Source organism: Panthera tigris, chromosome E1, assembly GCF_018350195.1.
Source record: "Panthera tigris isolate Pti1 chromosome E1, P.tigris_Pti1_mat1.1, whole genome shotgun sequence".
Classification (NCBI taxonomy): Eukaryota; Metazoa; Chordata; class Mammalia; order Carnivora; family Felidae; genus Panthera; species Panthera tigris.
Window position 1 is genome coordinate 13340251 of NC_056673.1, and position 15392 is coordinate 13355642.

The 15392-nt window shown below is 49.8% G+C and overlaps 2 protein-coding genes across 3 annotated transcripts in view; both read left to right on the forward strand.

Moving 5' to 3' along the window:
• The window catches only part of TRPV1 (transient receptor potential cation channel subfamily V member 1), a 37138-nt gene extending 31329 nt beyond the window's left edge, over positions 1-5809 (forward strand). The window contains exons 15-16 of the mRNA XM_015534846.2: positions 216-331; positions 4863-5809. Of these exons, the coding sequence (XP_015390332.1) occupies positions 216-331; positions 4863-5035 (289 nt within the window). The 3' untranslated portion in view covers positions 5036-5809. The remainder of the gene's footprint in view (positions 1-215; positions 332-4862) is intronic.
• A 6223-nt stretch (positions 5810-12032) lies between these two features.
• TRPV3 (transient receptor potential cation channel subfamily V member 3) overlaps positions 12033-15392 on the forward strand; it is a 33984-nt gene continuing 30624 nt past the window's right edge. For both annotated transcript variants that reach the window (XM_042967370.1, XM_042967369.1), the window contains exon 1: positions 12033-12151. In XM_042967370.1, coding sequence (XP_042823304.1) covers positions 12033-12151 — 119 coding nt within the window. The remainder of the gene's footprint in view (positions 12152-15392) is intronic.

Sequence of the window (15392 nt, forward strand, 5' to 3'; positions counted from 1 at the left end):
AAGTCCTTGGGCCCCATGATATGGTCAGAGAATACAGCTTTGGGGGTGGTGTCCAAAACGCAGGCCCTTTGCAGCCTTCCCCTTACCGGCTATGTCTCCCTATCCTGCTCTATGGGCTTCTTGGGATTGGCCTGTGGCACCAAGCCCTCAACCAGGAAGATAGGCATGGCTTTTAGGCCATCAGCTCCCAGCTCCCTTGTCTCCTTGCCCTGCAGGGTGGATGAGGTCAACTGGACCACCTGGAACACCAATGTGGGCATCATCAATGAAGACCCGGGCAACTGTGAGGGCATCAAGCGCACCCTGAGCTTCTCTCTGCGCTCAGGCAGAGGTGAGGTGTGAGGGAAGGGTGCTGTAGCACAGAGGTGGCCTGATGATGGGCAGGTGAAGCCTTGGGGTTCCTTGTTCCTTGGAGGCCTTCTTCGCCCCGCAACCTGAGCCCCTTCGGCTCAGGTCTGATCTCACTGTTTGTGAGTTTGAGCTCAGAGCCTGGAGCCCACTTCAGATTCTGTGTCTCCCTCCTCTCTCTCTGTCACCCTCTCCTGTTCACACTCTCTCTCTCTCTCTCTCTCTCTCTCTCAAAAGTAAATAAACATTTAAAAAAAAAAAGAATGAAGCAAACCTAGTTTTTATTGAACACATTTTGAGTTATAACTACAATTTTGCACTAACTCTTTGTTTTTAGATTTTAGAAAATTGCGGTAAAATATACGTAACACAAAAGTTACCATTTTTAAGTGTTCAATTCATTGGTGTTAATTACATCCACAATTTGTGCAGACTTCACCACTATTTCCAAAACCTTTTCATTATTTCAAACAGAAACTCTTTACCTATTGAACAATTACTCCTATTTTTCCCTCTGTCTCTATTCTACTTTCTGTCTCAGTAATATTCCATTGTATGTATATACCATGTTTTATTTATCCACTCATCTGTTGATTGACATTAGGATCGTTTCCACATTTTTGGCTATTGTGAATAATGCTGTGAACATTGGTGTCCAAGATTCTGTTTGACTCCCTGCCTTCAATTCTTTTGGAATTAAACTGCTGGGTCATATGGTAATTCTGTGTTTAGCTTTTTAAGGAATGCCAAACTATGTTCTATAGCAGCTGCATTATTGTACATTCCCACCAGCAATACATGAGGGTTCCACATCCTCACCAACACTTGCTATTTTCTGGGTTTTTGTGGTGGTGTATTGGTTGTCCTCGCCACTTAATGGATGTGAAGTAGTCAAAATGTCCATTTCATTCTCATGTTTGAAGACTATCTTCATTGAATAAAGAATTCTGGGTTAACAGATATTTTTCCTCTTTTTTTAAAAAAGTTTTTTCCAACACTATTTTTCTCCACTGATCTCCATTGTTTCTGATGGAAAGTAGCTCATTATTTGCATTACTATATGTAATATGTCTTTTTTTCTCTGGCTGTTTTCAAAATATTCTCTTCATCTTTGGTTTTCAGCAGTTTGACTAAGACGTGCTCAGGTTTGGTTTCCTTTGGTTTTATCCTGTTTGGTGTTTGCCTGAGATTCTTCAATCTGTATGTCAGTGTTTCATCAAATTGGGAAACCATATATATTTTGCTTCACTCTCCCTGTCTTCTTTTTTGGGGACCCCAGTTGCATGTATTTTTGATTACTTGACATTACCCCATAGATTTCTGAGATTTTGGTCATGTTTCCTTAATTTTTTCTGTTTCTCAAATTTGATAAGTTTTATTGATCTGTCTTCAAGTTTACTGATACTATACTCAGCCATCTCCAAACCGCTATTAAGCTCATCCAGTGACTATTACATTTCAAGTATTGTGCTATTGGTTTTTAAATTTCTATTTGGTTATTTTTTTTTGTAGTTTTCATTTCTTTTCTGAGATTCTCTAGTGTCCTCTCATCAAGACCATATTTTCCTTTGTTTTTTTTTTTTTTTGAACATACTCATAATAGCTGATTTAAGTTATCTGCCTGCTAAATCCAACATCTGGGCCATCTTGGAGTCAGTTTCTATTGACTGCTTTTTCTTCCCCCTTACTGTGAGTCACATTTCCTTGTTTCTTTGCATGTCTAGTGACTTTTAATTGTATACTGGGAATTATGGATAATATGTTGTAGAGACTCTGGGTTGAATTTTTTTTTAACAATTTTTTTTAATGTTTATTTTTGACAGAGAAAGAGAGAGAGAGAGAGAGAGAGAGAGAGAGAGAGAGACAGACATGAGTGGGGGAGGGGCAGAGAGAGAGGGAGACACAGAATCCGAAGCAGGCTCCAGGCTCTGAGCTGTCAGCACAGAGCCCGATGTGGGGCTCGAACTCACAAACCGTGAGATCATGACCTAGGCCGAAGTCGGACGCTCAACCGACTGAGCCATACAGGTGCCCCGAATTTTTGTTTTAATTGGAAGTTCAATTATTGATGATGAATCACCCTGAACTTGTATACACTTAATTTTAAACTTTATTATGGTAGATATGTGAAATGCCAAGTTATTTGCCAATCCCATAAAACTTGTGGGACTCAACCTCCCAACTGTTTCCCCTGAGGATCTTGTCAGGGCTTAGTTTTAGGCTTTGTTAGGGTGGGTGGGTCTTGAGTAGACCTTACTCTAGGGCATGTAGAGTAAATAGGGTATTTCTGGTATTTTAGCTTGATCCTCATAGTAGGAAAAAAAAAAAGTGTTAATGTGGTGGTCTCTCCACTCAGTACTGCTCAGCTTCTAGTGTTTCTGTCCCACTTTCAGCCCCATAGTGACCACTGCCTAGTGAGCCTTATGTGGTCTCACACTGTGCAGGTATGATCCAGCAACCCATCCCAGAGACTTCTGGACCTCCACCCCTACAGCTCCCTTCTTCCTCTTCTCCTGCACCCTGTCCCACAGATTCTAGCTGCTTTGGCTGCTCCAAACCCTGATCTCTTCTTCCTTAGCTCAGAGGCACTGCCATACTCTGTTTGGACTCCTGTGTGCTGCACCATGGTCAGAGAAATTGTCCCTAAGCAAAGTATCAGCGCAATCATGGGGCTCACTTTGTCAGTTTCACTTCTCTCAGCAATCACAGTTTCCAGTCTGTGTCCTATGTCTGGAAACATTTATTGCAAGTATTTTATCCTGTTTTATGGTTGTTTACAGCAGAGTGGCTAGCCTAGTACTAGACACTCCATCAGAGCTGGAAGTAGAAATCTATTTTAACAAGAGGCTTACTTTGGAAAACTACTTAAGGGCGTAATCAGTTTTCCCAAGAGCTTCCTGCAATCCCGTAATTTTCCCACGAATTTCACTGGAAGCACTTCCTGTGTCATGCCATAATACTTATTGATTATCTCTTCAATTGTTACCTGGTCTAACTTTTCAAAGATGGCTTTGTCTGTAATTTGAGCAGGTGTCCGACATCACTCCTATTGATTTTGTGAAACCCCACATCTTTAAGAGACTTGGTGTTTCACTTTGCAGTTGATTTACATTGTGTTTGCATGACATTGTTGGCTGCTTCTAACATTACACATTCACTGAGATATTATATTGGCTAAGTGGCAGGGACACACTTATTCATTCATGTTACTTGGGGTTGGGGCCAGAGATGGTTAGAGGTTCCCTGATTTTACATTTATAATTAATTAGTGAATATTTCCTGAGGATTTTGCTTTCCTGTACAACCTTGTAACATGGACACTTTAGTAATGAATAGTCATATAATTCAGATAACAAGGAACTCTCCCACCCACAAAGTGTGTTGTGATTGGGAAGGGGTAAAGGAATGTATAAGAGAAAGGCCAGGAAGAAAAGTGGTTAGTAGCTGAGCACTAAGGAGGGCACTAGGGAGGGCATGTGTGGGAGTCTTGGCATTAGGACTGTGGGAAGTGGGCACTGGGAGCCCCTGCCTCCTTTGAGAGCCTTTGAGCTGGAGCTGGGCCAAGCAGTCTGTGAGGCCAACCAGAAGATTGTGTCTCAATGAGACCTGGCCTGTATCCCCATGAACCCAGCTTCTATGCCTGCGTTCCCCAAGGGATCATCCTTCAGGAGTTGATGCTTGGTATTAGATTGTGTTTGGGGGCAGGCCAGTGTCAGCCTGCAGGCCTGGGGTAAATACTGAGACCTGGAGACTTCAGCTGGAGTGGTCATGATGGACCAGCCTCCCATATTCCTGACACCTTTGACATTAGCAAAGGAGCCTGAATTGTGACCTAAGAGTGGGAGGTATAAATTTAGGCTGATTTTCCAGAGAGATTAGACCCAGGGTGGCCAACCAGAGGCCTTGGCTGACCAGGGCTCTGGCAGTGGGAGGAGAACATGTACAGCTTTCCCTCTTCACTGTCATTTTGCCTAGGTGGCTGGGAACCTGGAGATGGCTATGGGGGAAACAACTGGACCCCCTTCGGGAGCTTCCTGCCCATATATGAGAGCCCCATTTAAGGCCTGGTATCATCATGGTTTCCTGGGCACTATTCCCAATTTGCTGTGCCTTGGTGGGGCCCGGTCCCCAAATCCTGATTCTTTGGCTGGTGTCCATCACCCTATAGCTGATGTGATGTGGAGCCACCATGGGGCAGGTCCCAGTGTTGCTCTGTGGAGACCTGGTCTCCCTCCCATGTGGGCAGGGGGGAAATGGAAGCTGGGAAAGGCAAGCAATGGGCTCTCATGAGGCCCCTGCAAGTCAGGTTAACGTGAAGGAAGAGAATTTAGGAAGTGCCAGAGAAGATGAGGCTCCTTAAGCGGGTAAGAAAAGAGGCAATGGCATGTATCCATGTGTCTCAGGAAGCACCGAAATGTCTGGGTCTCCTTTCATCTGGAGATTGGTAAGGCCAACAAATAAGTGTTTATTGCTGCTTGCAGCATCCAAGGCAGTAATGATGTTTTACCCTTCAGTTTCAGGAAGAAACTGGAAGAATTTTGCCCTGGTTCCCCTCTTAAGAGACACAAGTACAAGAGAAAGGCACCCTGGCCAGCCGGAGGAGGTTCATCTGAGGCACTTTGCAGGTTCCCTCAAGCCAGAAGATGCTGAGGTCGTCAAGGATCCTGCTGCTTTAGGGGAGAAATGAGCGACCCCTACAGGGTTCTCTTAACACTATTGGGCCTCAGGATATGCCACTGCTGCCATACGGCACTCTCAGCAGCCTGGCCTGGTCTGTGCCTGCCTCGGCACTTTCCTCGCCTGCCCTGGACAAGCTGTGTGAAGCATTGTTGGATGCCTGGGAAGAGATAGCCATCCAACTCTCACTGTCCCCAAGTGAGTCTCCTAAAAGGAAAGGATTTTGCTCGCTCTCTGTCTCTCTCTCTTTTTTTTTTTTTTTTTACAGACTTTGTTAAGTATCATGAATGATGTATCTTTATGTGGACGTATGTGATGCCCCTATTTTATTTTATTTTCTATCACTAGGACTAAAAGTGAATGAGGCCCAGGAAAACACCTCTTAGAACATGTCCTTCAATGTAAAATGCCGAAGCTGTTCTCAGTATTGGGTTTAATACCTTCCTTGAACAAAGTGGTCTGGGGGTGATGTCGTTTATTCCTCAGAGAAGGTGGGGGAGGCTGGCCCTATTCCCAGCTCTGGTGGAATCAGGTTTTTCCAGAGTGACTTCCTCCTTCTGTGTGATCCATCACAGTTCCAAAAATTTTAGCTCTATTGCTGTTCAGATGAAAGTATGGAACCCTGTCTCAAAAGCATGTGGCAAGAGTTTTTTAATGATCTTCTATTTGTTGTGACCATCGTCCTGCTCCCCTGCAGTGGTATGTATCTCTACCTCCATCCATCCTGTTGTCCATCAAATACATAAGTAAGTAAGCAAGTAAATAAATAAATAGGTAAATATCATATCAACTGTGAACTTTGTGCCAGTCACTGGGCTAGCATAGCGAGTTGGCTCTGTGTCTGTGTGTGTGTGTGTGTGTGCGCATACTACCGAGGCTGGGACAGTTAGTAAGGTTACACAGTCAACAAAGAGCATTGCCTGGGTCTGACCCCAGGCAGTGTGACTCCAAAGCCTGGAACTTACCTGCGGTGCCAGGCAACCTGGCTGAGAAGGTGCTGGGGCATGCCAGTCCATCCCTGGGGAAGGGAGACGTGCTTCCTCTTGTGGGCCTGAGACCCCTCGCTTTATCTGTAAGCCTTTCTCTGAAGGTGTCATGTAGATGTCAGATATTTGCAACTTTCAGACTTACTCAGAGCTGGAAGGAAGCTTGTGGGTGTCCTTTTGTAAAATGAATGATCATAACCTTTTGTGTAAACCTGCGTTGTTTAAAGAAGGACACATGCAACTAGCCCATTCTTTCCCCTTTGTAGTGGTCACTGTCTCCTTATTTCTCTCTGTCCCTGTGTCCCTCCCTCCATCACCTGGAGGCAGGATGAGCCACAAGCCAGAATCCCCAATGGGGAGGCTGCTGAGCTCTCCTAGCCTGGAGATATCTGCGGCCTGCTAGGATGCAGACAGGGCTTCTCCTGACCACTGTCAGGGTGGATCTGTTCAGGCCTGAGGCAGTTGATGGAGCTCTGCCTGGCTCTCAGTCCTTCCTCCTTCTTCACTATACCAAATGGTGTATTTCCTAGACCAGGTCAAGGCCTTGGCCCATCCCTGTGTGCACTCACCCTTTCTCTTCCACCTCTTTCTTCAGGGGAGAGCTTGTGTGCCTGCCACCAGAGCCTGATGTCTGCAGGGCTTGGGGGGTATAGGGAGGAGGTGAGGTTGTGCTTGATTCCTGCCCAGTATGTCCTTTGTGGTCGTTTTACAGTTCAGGGCAGACAGACGCTGACCCCAGTCTGGTGAGATGGGGCCCCACGTAGGGCAAATGTCCAGGGGCTGCCTAAAATTCAGGCCTCTGGGGAGCGAGATTAGGGCAGGAATATCTAATGGCTGCCCTTTTCCCTCTTGCTGCCCCATCCCATCCGGGCCACGGGCTGCATTTCCCCTTTGTGTTTTGTTCCGCACACACAGCGCATCTGGGAGGTTCCTTTGGTCACTGTTTTCTTTTTTTTAGGCTCTGCTTGTTTCACGCACCGTCACAGAAGGAGCTGAAGTCACTGATAAAGGGTGGGCACAGCATGGCTCATGGCTGCTACGAGGAACGAGGAGCTGGATTGCGGAGGGCAGTTTATTGGTCCTTCCAGGTTCCCAGGCCCCGGTGCTGCAGTGACTGAGTGCTAAAAGTCACCCATGTGGTGTCCAAGGCTGAGTGCGCAATACTGGGTTCTGCGGGGCTCCAGGCTTGGCAGAAGAAGGCAGGACTCCTGGCTCCACTGTGCTATGAGGGCCCCAAACACGGGTGGGAATCCGTCTCACCTGCAGCCCCAGCAAGTGCAGCCTGGGGTTCCACTGGTGGAGGTGTTGTCTTTGGTCTGGGGTGCTGACTCAGCTGAGCTGGGTCAGTTCCCTGCCTGACCGCACTGGTGACAACATCCCCAACAGGGCTCCTTCCCCCTTGAGGCTGGACCAGCGCAGCCTTCTGTGATTAAGGGGTCAGGGCTGACTCAGCGGCTTGGGGCCTGACTTGCAGCTCCTGTCTGCTACCCCACCGAGCTTGTGTGTCACCCAAGCTCATCACCACTCCTTGAAAGTGCCTGGATCTCTTGCCTCCCAGTCCTGCTCCTGTTGTTCTTCCTGTGTAGGCAGTCCTCCCTCCTTCCAAGTTCAGCCCAAATGCTCTCGCTTCCCTGAGCCCATCCCTGACTTCCCCATGGGAGGGATTTCCTTCCCCCTCAGTGACCTCAGCCCTTTTTGTCCTTATGACCTGCCTAGTGGGGCCATGGTTCCTGCCTGAGCCTGTCTCCTGTGTGGCCCACAGTTTCTTGAGGGTGGAGACTGCTTTCTCCAGTTCTGAATCCTACACTGGCCCCTGTTTCCCTGCCTTATCTCCTACTGTGGGCTCTCACAATGTGTTGGTTTAAACGGGATTGAATGCAAACCAGCTCAGATGGCAGGAGCTGCTGTTTCCTTGTATCTGGGGTAGGAGGGTGGGGGGTAGTGGCTCTGACTCTGTCGTTGACCTGCTCCCTGCTCCATGCACAGCAGCGGAGGCTCCCCTTACTCCTTGCTGGGCAGAGTAAGTGTATTTGGGTGGAGGACAGGGGCCTTTTAGAGCAGCTCTAGCCTGGTATTTGAGAAAAAGTGCTAACACCAGGCAAAATGTAAACATTGAAATTTGGCAACAGCTTCACCCCTAGGGTTCTGAGGCAGTGAGAAGCAAGCTAAAAGGGACAAGGGGCTAGTCAGAGGGGCAATTAATTGAATCTTAGAGGGAAGACGATGATTGATCCAAGATCAGGCTTTCATGAAGGAGTTTCAGGCAATGTTTGTGGGAACCGGGCCCCCCTTGATGTCAAACTGCAAGAGCGGGGACCCTACTTCACCCACACTAAAGCCTCTTGGCCCCAAAGCCAGATTTCCTGCCCCTTACCGGCCACAGGTCCTGCTGCCCCATGGTCAGAAGCCTGAGCCTGCTTCCTGCCTCTCTCCAGGCCTGGCCATTTGTGGTGATGAGAGCCAGAGGGACTTGCCCCAGATGACAGTTGGGAAAATCCCTGCTGCATCAGTCACGGGTGCTACATCCCTGTCGGCAACACTTCCTGTTCCCTCCCAGTCCTGTCTTGCCAGCGGGAACAGGTATGCAATTCCTGAGTGACAAGAGACAGGCATGGCTGCCCCAGCCTTAGCTCCACCCCCTTCACAGCTGCAGCCTGGGTGAGGAGGGGGGCAGAGTCTTCCCCATGGTCTGGCCTGTTGGCAGGTGGCCCAGGTGGTCCAGGAGAATCAACTGGGATGATAAAGCCAATATGAATTAATAGCTGTTACTGTTTCTTGAGTCCTTTCTGTGCTCTGGGCCTTGTTCAAGTCCTTTCTGTGTGTTTTCTCAAGTAATTCTGCAAGGTGGATTTATTATGCACATTTCACAGGTGGGAAACGGGAGGAATGACTGGCTCAAGGTCATATAGCCAGAAAGGGGTGAGGCTGTCTGGCCCCAAGGTCTGAAGTACATAATATCTGGTTGTAAGCTTTGAGTGGGAGACTTCCTTTGTCTTTGGAAAGGTCTGATCCCAGACTTTGACGGACAGATACCAAGTCTCGGGGCTGGCCACCTTTGGATCAACCAGGCCAGTGCTTGGCTGTGGCCTTTCCTCCCAGAGCTCAGGGCAGAGCACTTGACCATTCATTAGGCTCTCTCACCAGCATGATCTCTTTGACTCTTCACAGCATCCATGGGAAGTAGGTATTATAATTCCCATTTCTCAGTTGTGGAAACTGAGGCTCATGATACATCAAATACAAGAGAGAAAAGAGTTGGGTCCAGAACTTCAGCCTTGGCACCTGCTGCCTCCCCTGCCTTCTTCCAGGTTGGGCTGCTGTGTGGGTGTGGGGGTGACTCAGGCAAGGCATGTGGGTGGGCGGGCGCTGCAGCTATGGCTGGTGGGTGTGGCCTGCTTGGCGCCTAGGGCAGGTGGCCCAGCCAGTTCTGCCTCCGACGCCTCATTTCAGCCATCTCCCTGCCTATGATGAGAGCCTCCCGCCGCCTCAGCCATAGTCCCTCTGGGGGTCCTTGGGCCTGGGACATGCGGTGATCTCAGAGCAAGGGCAGCCACCACCACCCGGACCTTACCAGGTGAGTCCTCACCACACATGGCAACCAGTGCCCTCCAAGGTCCTAGGGGACCCTAGGGCAAAGACCTAAGGGGTCCTTTAGGTCACATCCACCCTTTGCTGATAGGCCTTGGGGGAGGGGTTGGGAAGAAGCTTGGATCTCTAGCAGGAGAAACAAAGTTAGACGTGAGCTCTTGGCCCAGGGAGTGTGCCAGAGCACAGGTTCTGATGGACCCAGGAAACTTCCCTGAGGTTTGGAGATCTTGAAGAGGGGGAAGGGCTCACACCCTCCAAGGGGCAGAAGTGAGGTTCTTGTCCCCACCAGCAGGCCCCAGGGATGTGGCTCTCTGGGGCAGGAGTGTAAGGGGGTAAGGATGAGATGAGGTAGCCCAGAGCTTGAGAGAGACAAGGCCCAGGCAACTCACAGGTGCTGAGCCAGCAGCTGCAGGGGCTCCCCGTGGCCCCCAGGCCTGGTCTGTCTTCCAGGGAAGGCCATTCCAGTCAGTATCAGGACTTGGGAGGCACTTCCCAGGTGAGGAAGCCCAATCCCAGAGACAGCGAGGGCAAGGCAGCGAGAGAGTCCCACAGGTGAGAATGCAGGGTTTGTGGGGTGACTCAGGGAGTTAATTATCACTGCTAATTATAGCTTCAGACCAGAGTTTTCTTGACCCTCTCCTGCCCACCTTCCCAGAATTGCCCCAACTCATGGGCCCAGGGCAGGGAGGAGGGAGCAGCCAGCTGTCATAGGTGAGAGCCATAGGGTCCTTGGGTCCATTCAGTCCATTTATCAGAAGAGAAAACAGAGGCCCAGAGAGGGGTAAGAGACATGCCCTGCATCCCTCTCCTTCACTCTTGGTTTAGCTCAACCTTTTAGCCGTATCTGACCATAAGCCACTGTGGGCTGAGGAAGGTGGTAAAGGCCACCCAGCCTCATCCTGTAACTGTGGATATAGTCAGGGACTCACATGATCATGATTCTCTCTCAGTAGGATACTCCACCCACCTGGCCTTAAGGCCCCTCTTCAAAGGTCCTTGCCCCAAGGTACCTGCATTCCAACACCAAAGCCCTCCCCTGGATAACTCCTCCTTTCCCAGGGCTGCTAATTTTGGGGGAGGACGCCTGTCCCATTTCCCAACCTCACTGCGGTCTGATGGCAAACTGCTCCGGACACTTTTTCCAGGAACTTTTCCTATTTGGACCAAGGTTACCAGTGGCCCTGGCTCCATCCCACCCACCTGGACTCTTCCTATAGAAATTTGTCCTCTGCCCCCACCTCCATGACTCTGAGGGAGTTCTCTGGGGGCTGTTCAAGTTGAGAATGCCCCCCCCCCCATCTACTGTAGAGTCACCTCCTGTCCACACAACCCTTTGCCCTGTCCATCTCATCCTACATGGCCAGCCTACACTTACCCATGCCAATGGCCTCCACGGCAGCCTCCTCCCAGCCCCATGGCCTGGTCTCCTCCATCCTCCACTCCACCTTCCTCTAAAATGGCTGTCTCCTATGTAACCCAGGGCCCTCCCATGCCCCACTGCCCTTGGGACCAGCCGCAGCTCCTGACTGATGTTCCAGGCCCATACAACATGGCCCCACCTACTTCTGAGCCTCTCCCTGCCAGTGGTCCCCATGAACTCCCCAGGTTCTGCAACCACACCAGCTTCTTGCCACTTGCTAACTTTCTTGAGCCCTGGTCTTTATTCAGGCTTTCCTATACAGAGAAACCTCTAAGGTCCCCTTAGTGTCCTCAAAAGACACGTCAGTCCCTCTCTTTAGCATATCCCTCAGAGGGATGCCAACATGGCATCCAGCTCCATCAGTATGAACATCAGTAAAACAGTTCAAGACTGAGGGGCTGCCTCCTCTGCATTGGGGAGGGGGCTCCACTGCTCCCTTCAGGTGAGAAGGGAGTCCAATGGACAGATAGCTACAAGGCCGGTTGCACTCAGCTCTGGGTGGATGACACAAAGATAATCAGTGTGTTAGCTGCAGAGACTACCAGGGTGCTAAGAAATCCAAAACACCAGAGAGGCTGGAGGCTGTATTACTATGAGCATAGTGTCTGGAGTAAAGGATGTGATAGTCTTATTCTGTTGAGGATAGCTCTGAACACAAAATCTGATAAGGACATTAGAAAAAGCAGAGCTAATTCTTGGGAGTCCACCTGAATATTGGTGGCTGGAGATGATGTCTTGAGAGAAGCTAAGGGCATGGTGGTCTCTACCTAGAAGCTCTGTTGGGCTCTCCTAGGCTGCACAGGAGCAGGGATGCTGGAGTAGGGAGCAGGAGAAATTGTGGGGACAATCTCCCTGTCCCTGGGAAGAGTTGGCAGCCTGGGAAGGTGGAGAGTGAGATCCTTATCCTGGGGTATGATCAGGGGCCACATGGTGACACATGGGGGTCTGAAGCCCCCTGAAGCTCCTCCATGCCTACTCAACCTAAGCATCTGTGCTGTGATTGTGTTCCAGTCATGAATGTCCACACTAAGGAAATGGTGCCCCTCATGGGCAGAAGAGCTGCTGTCCCCAGTGGGAACCCTGCCATCCTGCAGGAGAAGAGGTCAGCAGAGATTACGCCAACAAAGAAGAGGTAGGGCTGGAGGGCTTGGTCACTGTGTTGTAAAGGCACAGGAAGGATCCTGGTGTCCATCCTCAGGGATCACTTGCCTGGGGTAGACCTAAGACTCTCAGTTCATCTGGGGTGACTTGGTGTCCAACTAGGTATAAATGGGGGGAGGGTGGGGAAATAGCACTGCATACTCAGGGGGCTGAGCTGGGGAAGTCAGTACAACCAGAATAATCAGGGAGGTCTCCCTGGAGGTATCAGAGGCACTGATGCAGAAATATTCAGGAAGGCTTCTGGGTGAAGCAAGGGATTTCTGGAGCCATCCTTGAAACAAGGAACAAGAAAGCACATGGAAATTTCGGGTAGTCTGGGCCCCCAAGTGGGTACTTTTTTTACATACACCAACTACTTTCCTGTCCACTGGGTGCTGAGCCACAGCTTATTCAAGCCCTTTAATGCCACCTGTGTAATGGGGACACCAGCAAAGGCACCAACTCATAGGATGATGGTTAATTGAGGTTGTTGGCATAATGCTCTGTGCCTGGCACATAGTCAGTGCCCTGCACATGCTAGTGTTGATAGTGTTTTTGTTACTTGGAGATTCATCTTCATCATTGTCATTGTTATTATTATTCCAAAGAACCCCTGGGAACCGGATGGGGCTGGGATGGCTATGACTACTTCCCAGATGGGGATGTGGAAGAAGCAGGAGCAAGGAAAGTACTTCTCCAGGGTCATCCCTGTCCCCTGAGATGCCTCCATGGCAGTCCCCCACACCCTCAGCTGATTTGGTGCCCCTCAAGCCCGAATGGCTCTCCTCCCCACAAGCTGTGCTTTCACTAGACCCCGGTGAGCTCCAGGTCTAGTTCAGCTCATTTGTCCTGCCTCCTCTGTGTCCATCCCAGGCCCCCTCTTGGGCCAGATGTAAAGTTGGTGCTTTCCTTTTTGTCTGTTGTTTTGAGTAATAATCACTGAAGTTTTTTATGCACCAGGGCCCAGGCTGGGGAGACAGAAAGAATGCCATCCCTGCTCATAGTCTGGTGAGAAAGGCACCCAGAAGAATGTGGGAAGTGTCCTGACAACCAGGCAGGATGGGGTCTGAGAAGGGGTGGGTCGTTCTGATCCTGTGGAAAGTCTCAGGGCACTTCCTGGATGAAGTGGTTTGAAATGGGTGATGGCAGGTGGAGAAGAAAGGAAAGAGCATCCCAGAAAGAGGCTAGGGGCGGAGACCAGTGAGGGACTGTATAGCAGAAGTGCTTTGTGGGTGGAGGAATTTTGGGGAACATGAGTCTCATTGGAGCTGGGTCTTGGGGATTGGTTAAGAAATTTAGACAAACCTGAGGGCGGTGGGGAGCCTAAAGGGATTTTGTGTGAGAGGGAGGGCATGGTGAGATTTTCATTTTGGAAACGATACTCTGGGTGATCTGTGTGGATGATGGTTTGGAGGAGAGGCTGGGAGCAGGGAGATGACAAAGCTCTTGGGAAGCCTGAGTGACAGGTGGTGAGGTCTGAACCTGGGTGATCAGGGATGGAGAAGAGGGGGTCGGGTCAGAAAGGTATCAGGATCATGGGGTCTGCAGGATCAGCTATAAGAAGTCGGGGACAAGGAGGACCAAGAGACATCCCCTTCATCTGGTGGGGGGACCTGCAGGGATGATGGGGCCATCTCTGACATGCTCATGTCAGGAGAAAGAGCAAGATGAGGAGAGACAAGCCAAATTCAGATGTGAATTTTGGCTGAGAAGTGTCCAAGGGACATCCAGGTGGAGGCTCCATCCTGGACTGTAGGAGAGAAAACTGAGTGGACACTGAGTTCAGACAGGTATTGGCGGGACTGTGGGGACAGCCTGGACCTGGGTGGGCTTGCTTGTCTAGGTAAGGGCGGAGGTATCCCTGAGCTAAGCCACCAAATACCACCCTCCTGCCTCTTTCCCTTTCCCCCTCTCACATTCCTAGGGGAGGTTTGGACCTCAGGGAAGGATTTCAGAGAGGGTTTCAGGAAAATCCCAGGATCTTTCCACAGCCAAACTGCCTTTTCTGAGCCTATCCCTGTTCATGACTTAGCTGTAGACTCAGCTCTACCTATGGCCTCAAAAGCCAAAGGCCTGGGTGTGAGGTGTGGCTGTTGTCTCCTGAAATGGTAGCCCCTTCTTCCCAAGAGCTCTTTGAGGGCCCTCATGTGCCTATTTCCCCCCATACCCCAAAGGTTTGAGCATCTCCCTCAAAACTGAGTATAAGACTCAGCCTAGAAAGAAAAATAAAAATTCTATGTAAATAAAGAAGGCCAGTTTGATCAGTAAGTGAATCTGTACTAATGGTGGGATTGAAGACACCAAGAGGTCTAGGTGGGGAGAAATTTTTTTGGACCTGGAGCTTTTCCTCAACCATCATGCTATTTCTCATGAACAGCTACCACTATGGCCTCCTTACTGAATCCTGGGCAAGGTGACACCCTGGGATAGAGGCCCAGGCTGTTGAAGGGTATGGAGGAACGGGTCTTTTGGAGACCAGGGCCCTTGGGCATTTCTTGGGACAAAGTGGTTGGCCACACAGGCTCCTTCCCAGCTCAGGGGCAGTTCATTATCTTCAAAAGGGACAGAAATGCAGGAGACATGGTGCAGAGCTGTATGCTCACCTGAGTTAACAACACACTTGTGGTGCCCTCTGGTCTGGATCAAAGGTAGGAACAAACAAACAGCATATGCTGCATATTAGGAGCTAGGATGGCACATGGCCAAGACTTCACCATCTGTCATGATGGCAGGAGAGATGTGGCATGTGCAGTGGCAAATAGGGCAGGTGTGGGATGGCCCTCATGATCTAGCAGCTCCCCATCCCAGGAATTGGGTCCTTGCTCACAGTCAGTAATCTTTGCAGCCCAGCTCTCAACACTCTTGTTCCCTGCCACCAAAGACTTCCTTCCTCAGACATAGTCCTTGCCTTCCTGCCATGGAAGCTTTTCTCATGTTGTGCTCTCTGCTTCTGGGGATTTTTCCAAGCCACAGATCTGCTCCAAGATCCAGAGCAAGTCCCACAGTGACAGAGCACAAAGCCCATTCTTGTCCCTGCCCTCAACTGAAGAACCTTCTCTTCCCCTGAGATCCCATAGCCCAGCTCCTCTCTAGAGACTGAGGTGCCTATTGGGATGATGTCCTAGCTTTGGTTGAAATCTCTGAGGACAGGATCCATAGAAGGGTCATCTCTTCCTTCCCTGCTCCCCAGGTTTCCTACACTGAGCATATTAGTAGTTTTTTTTTAAATTTGT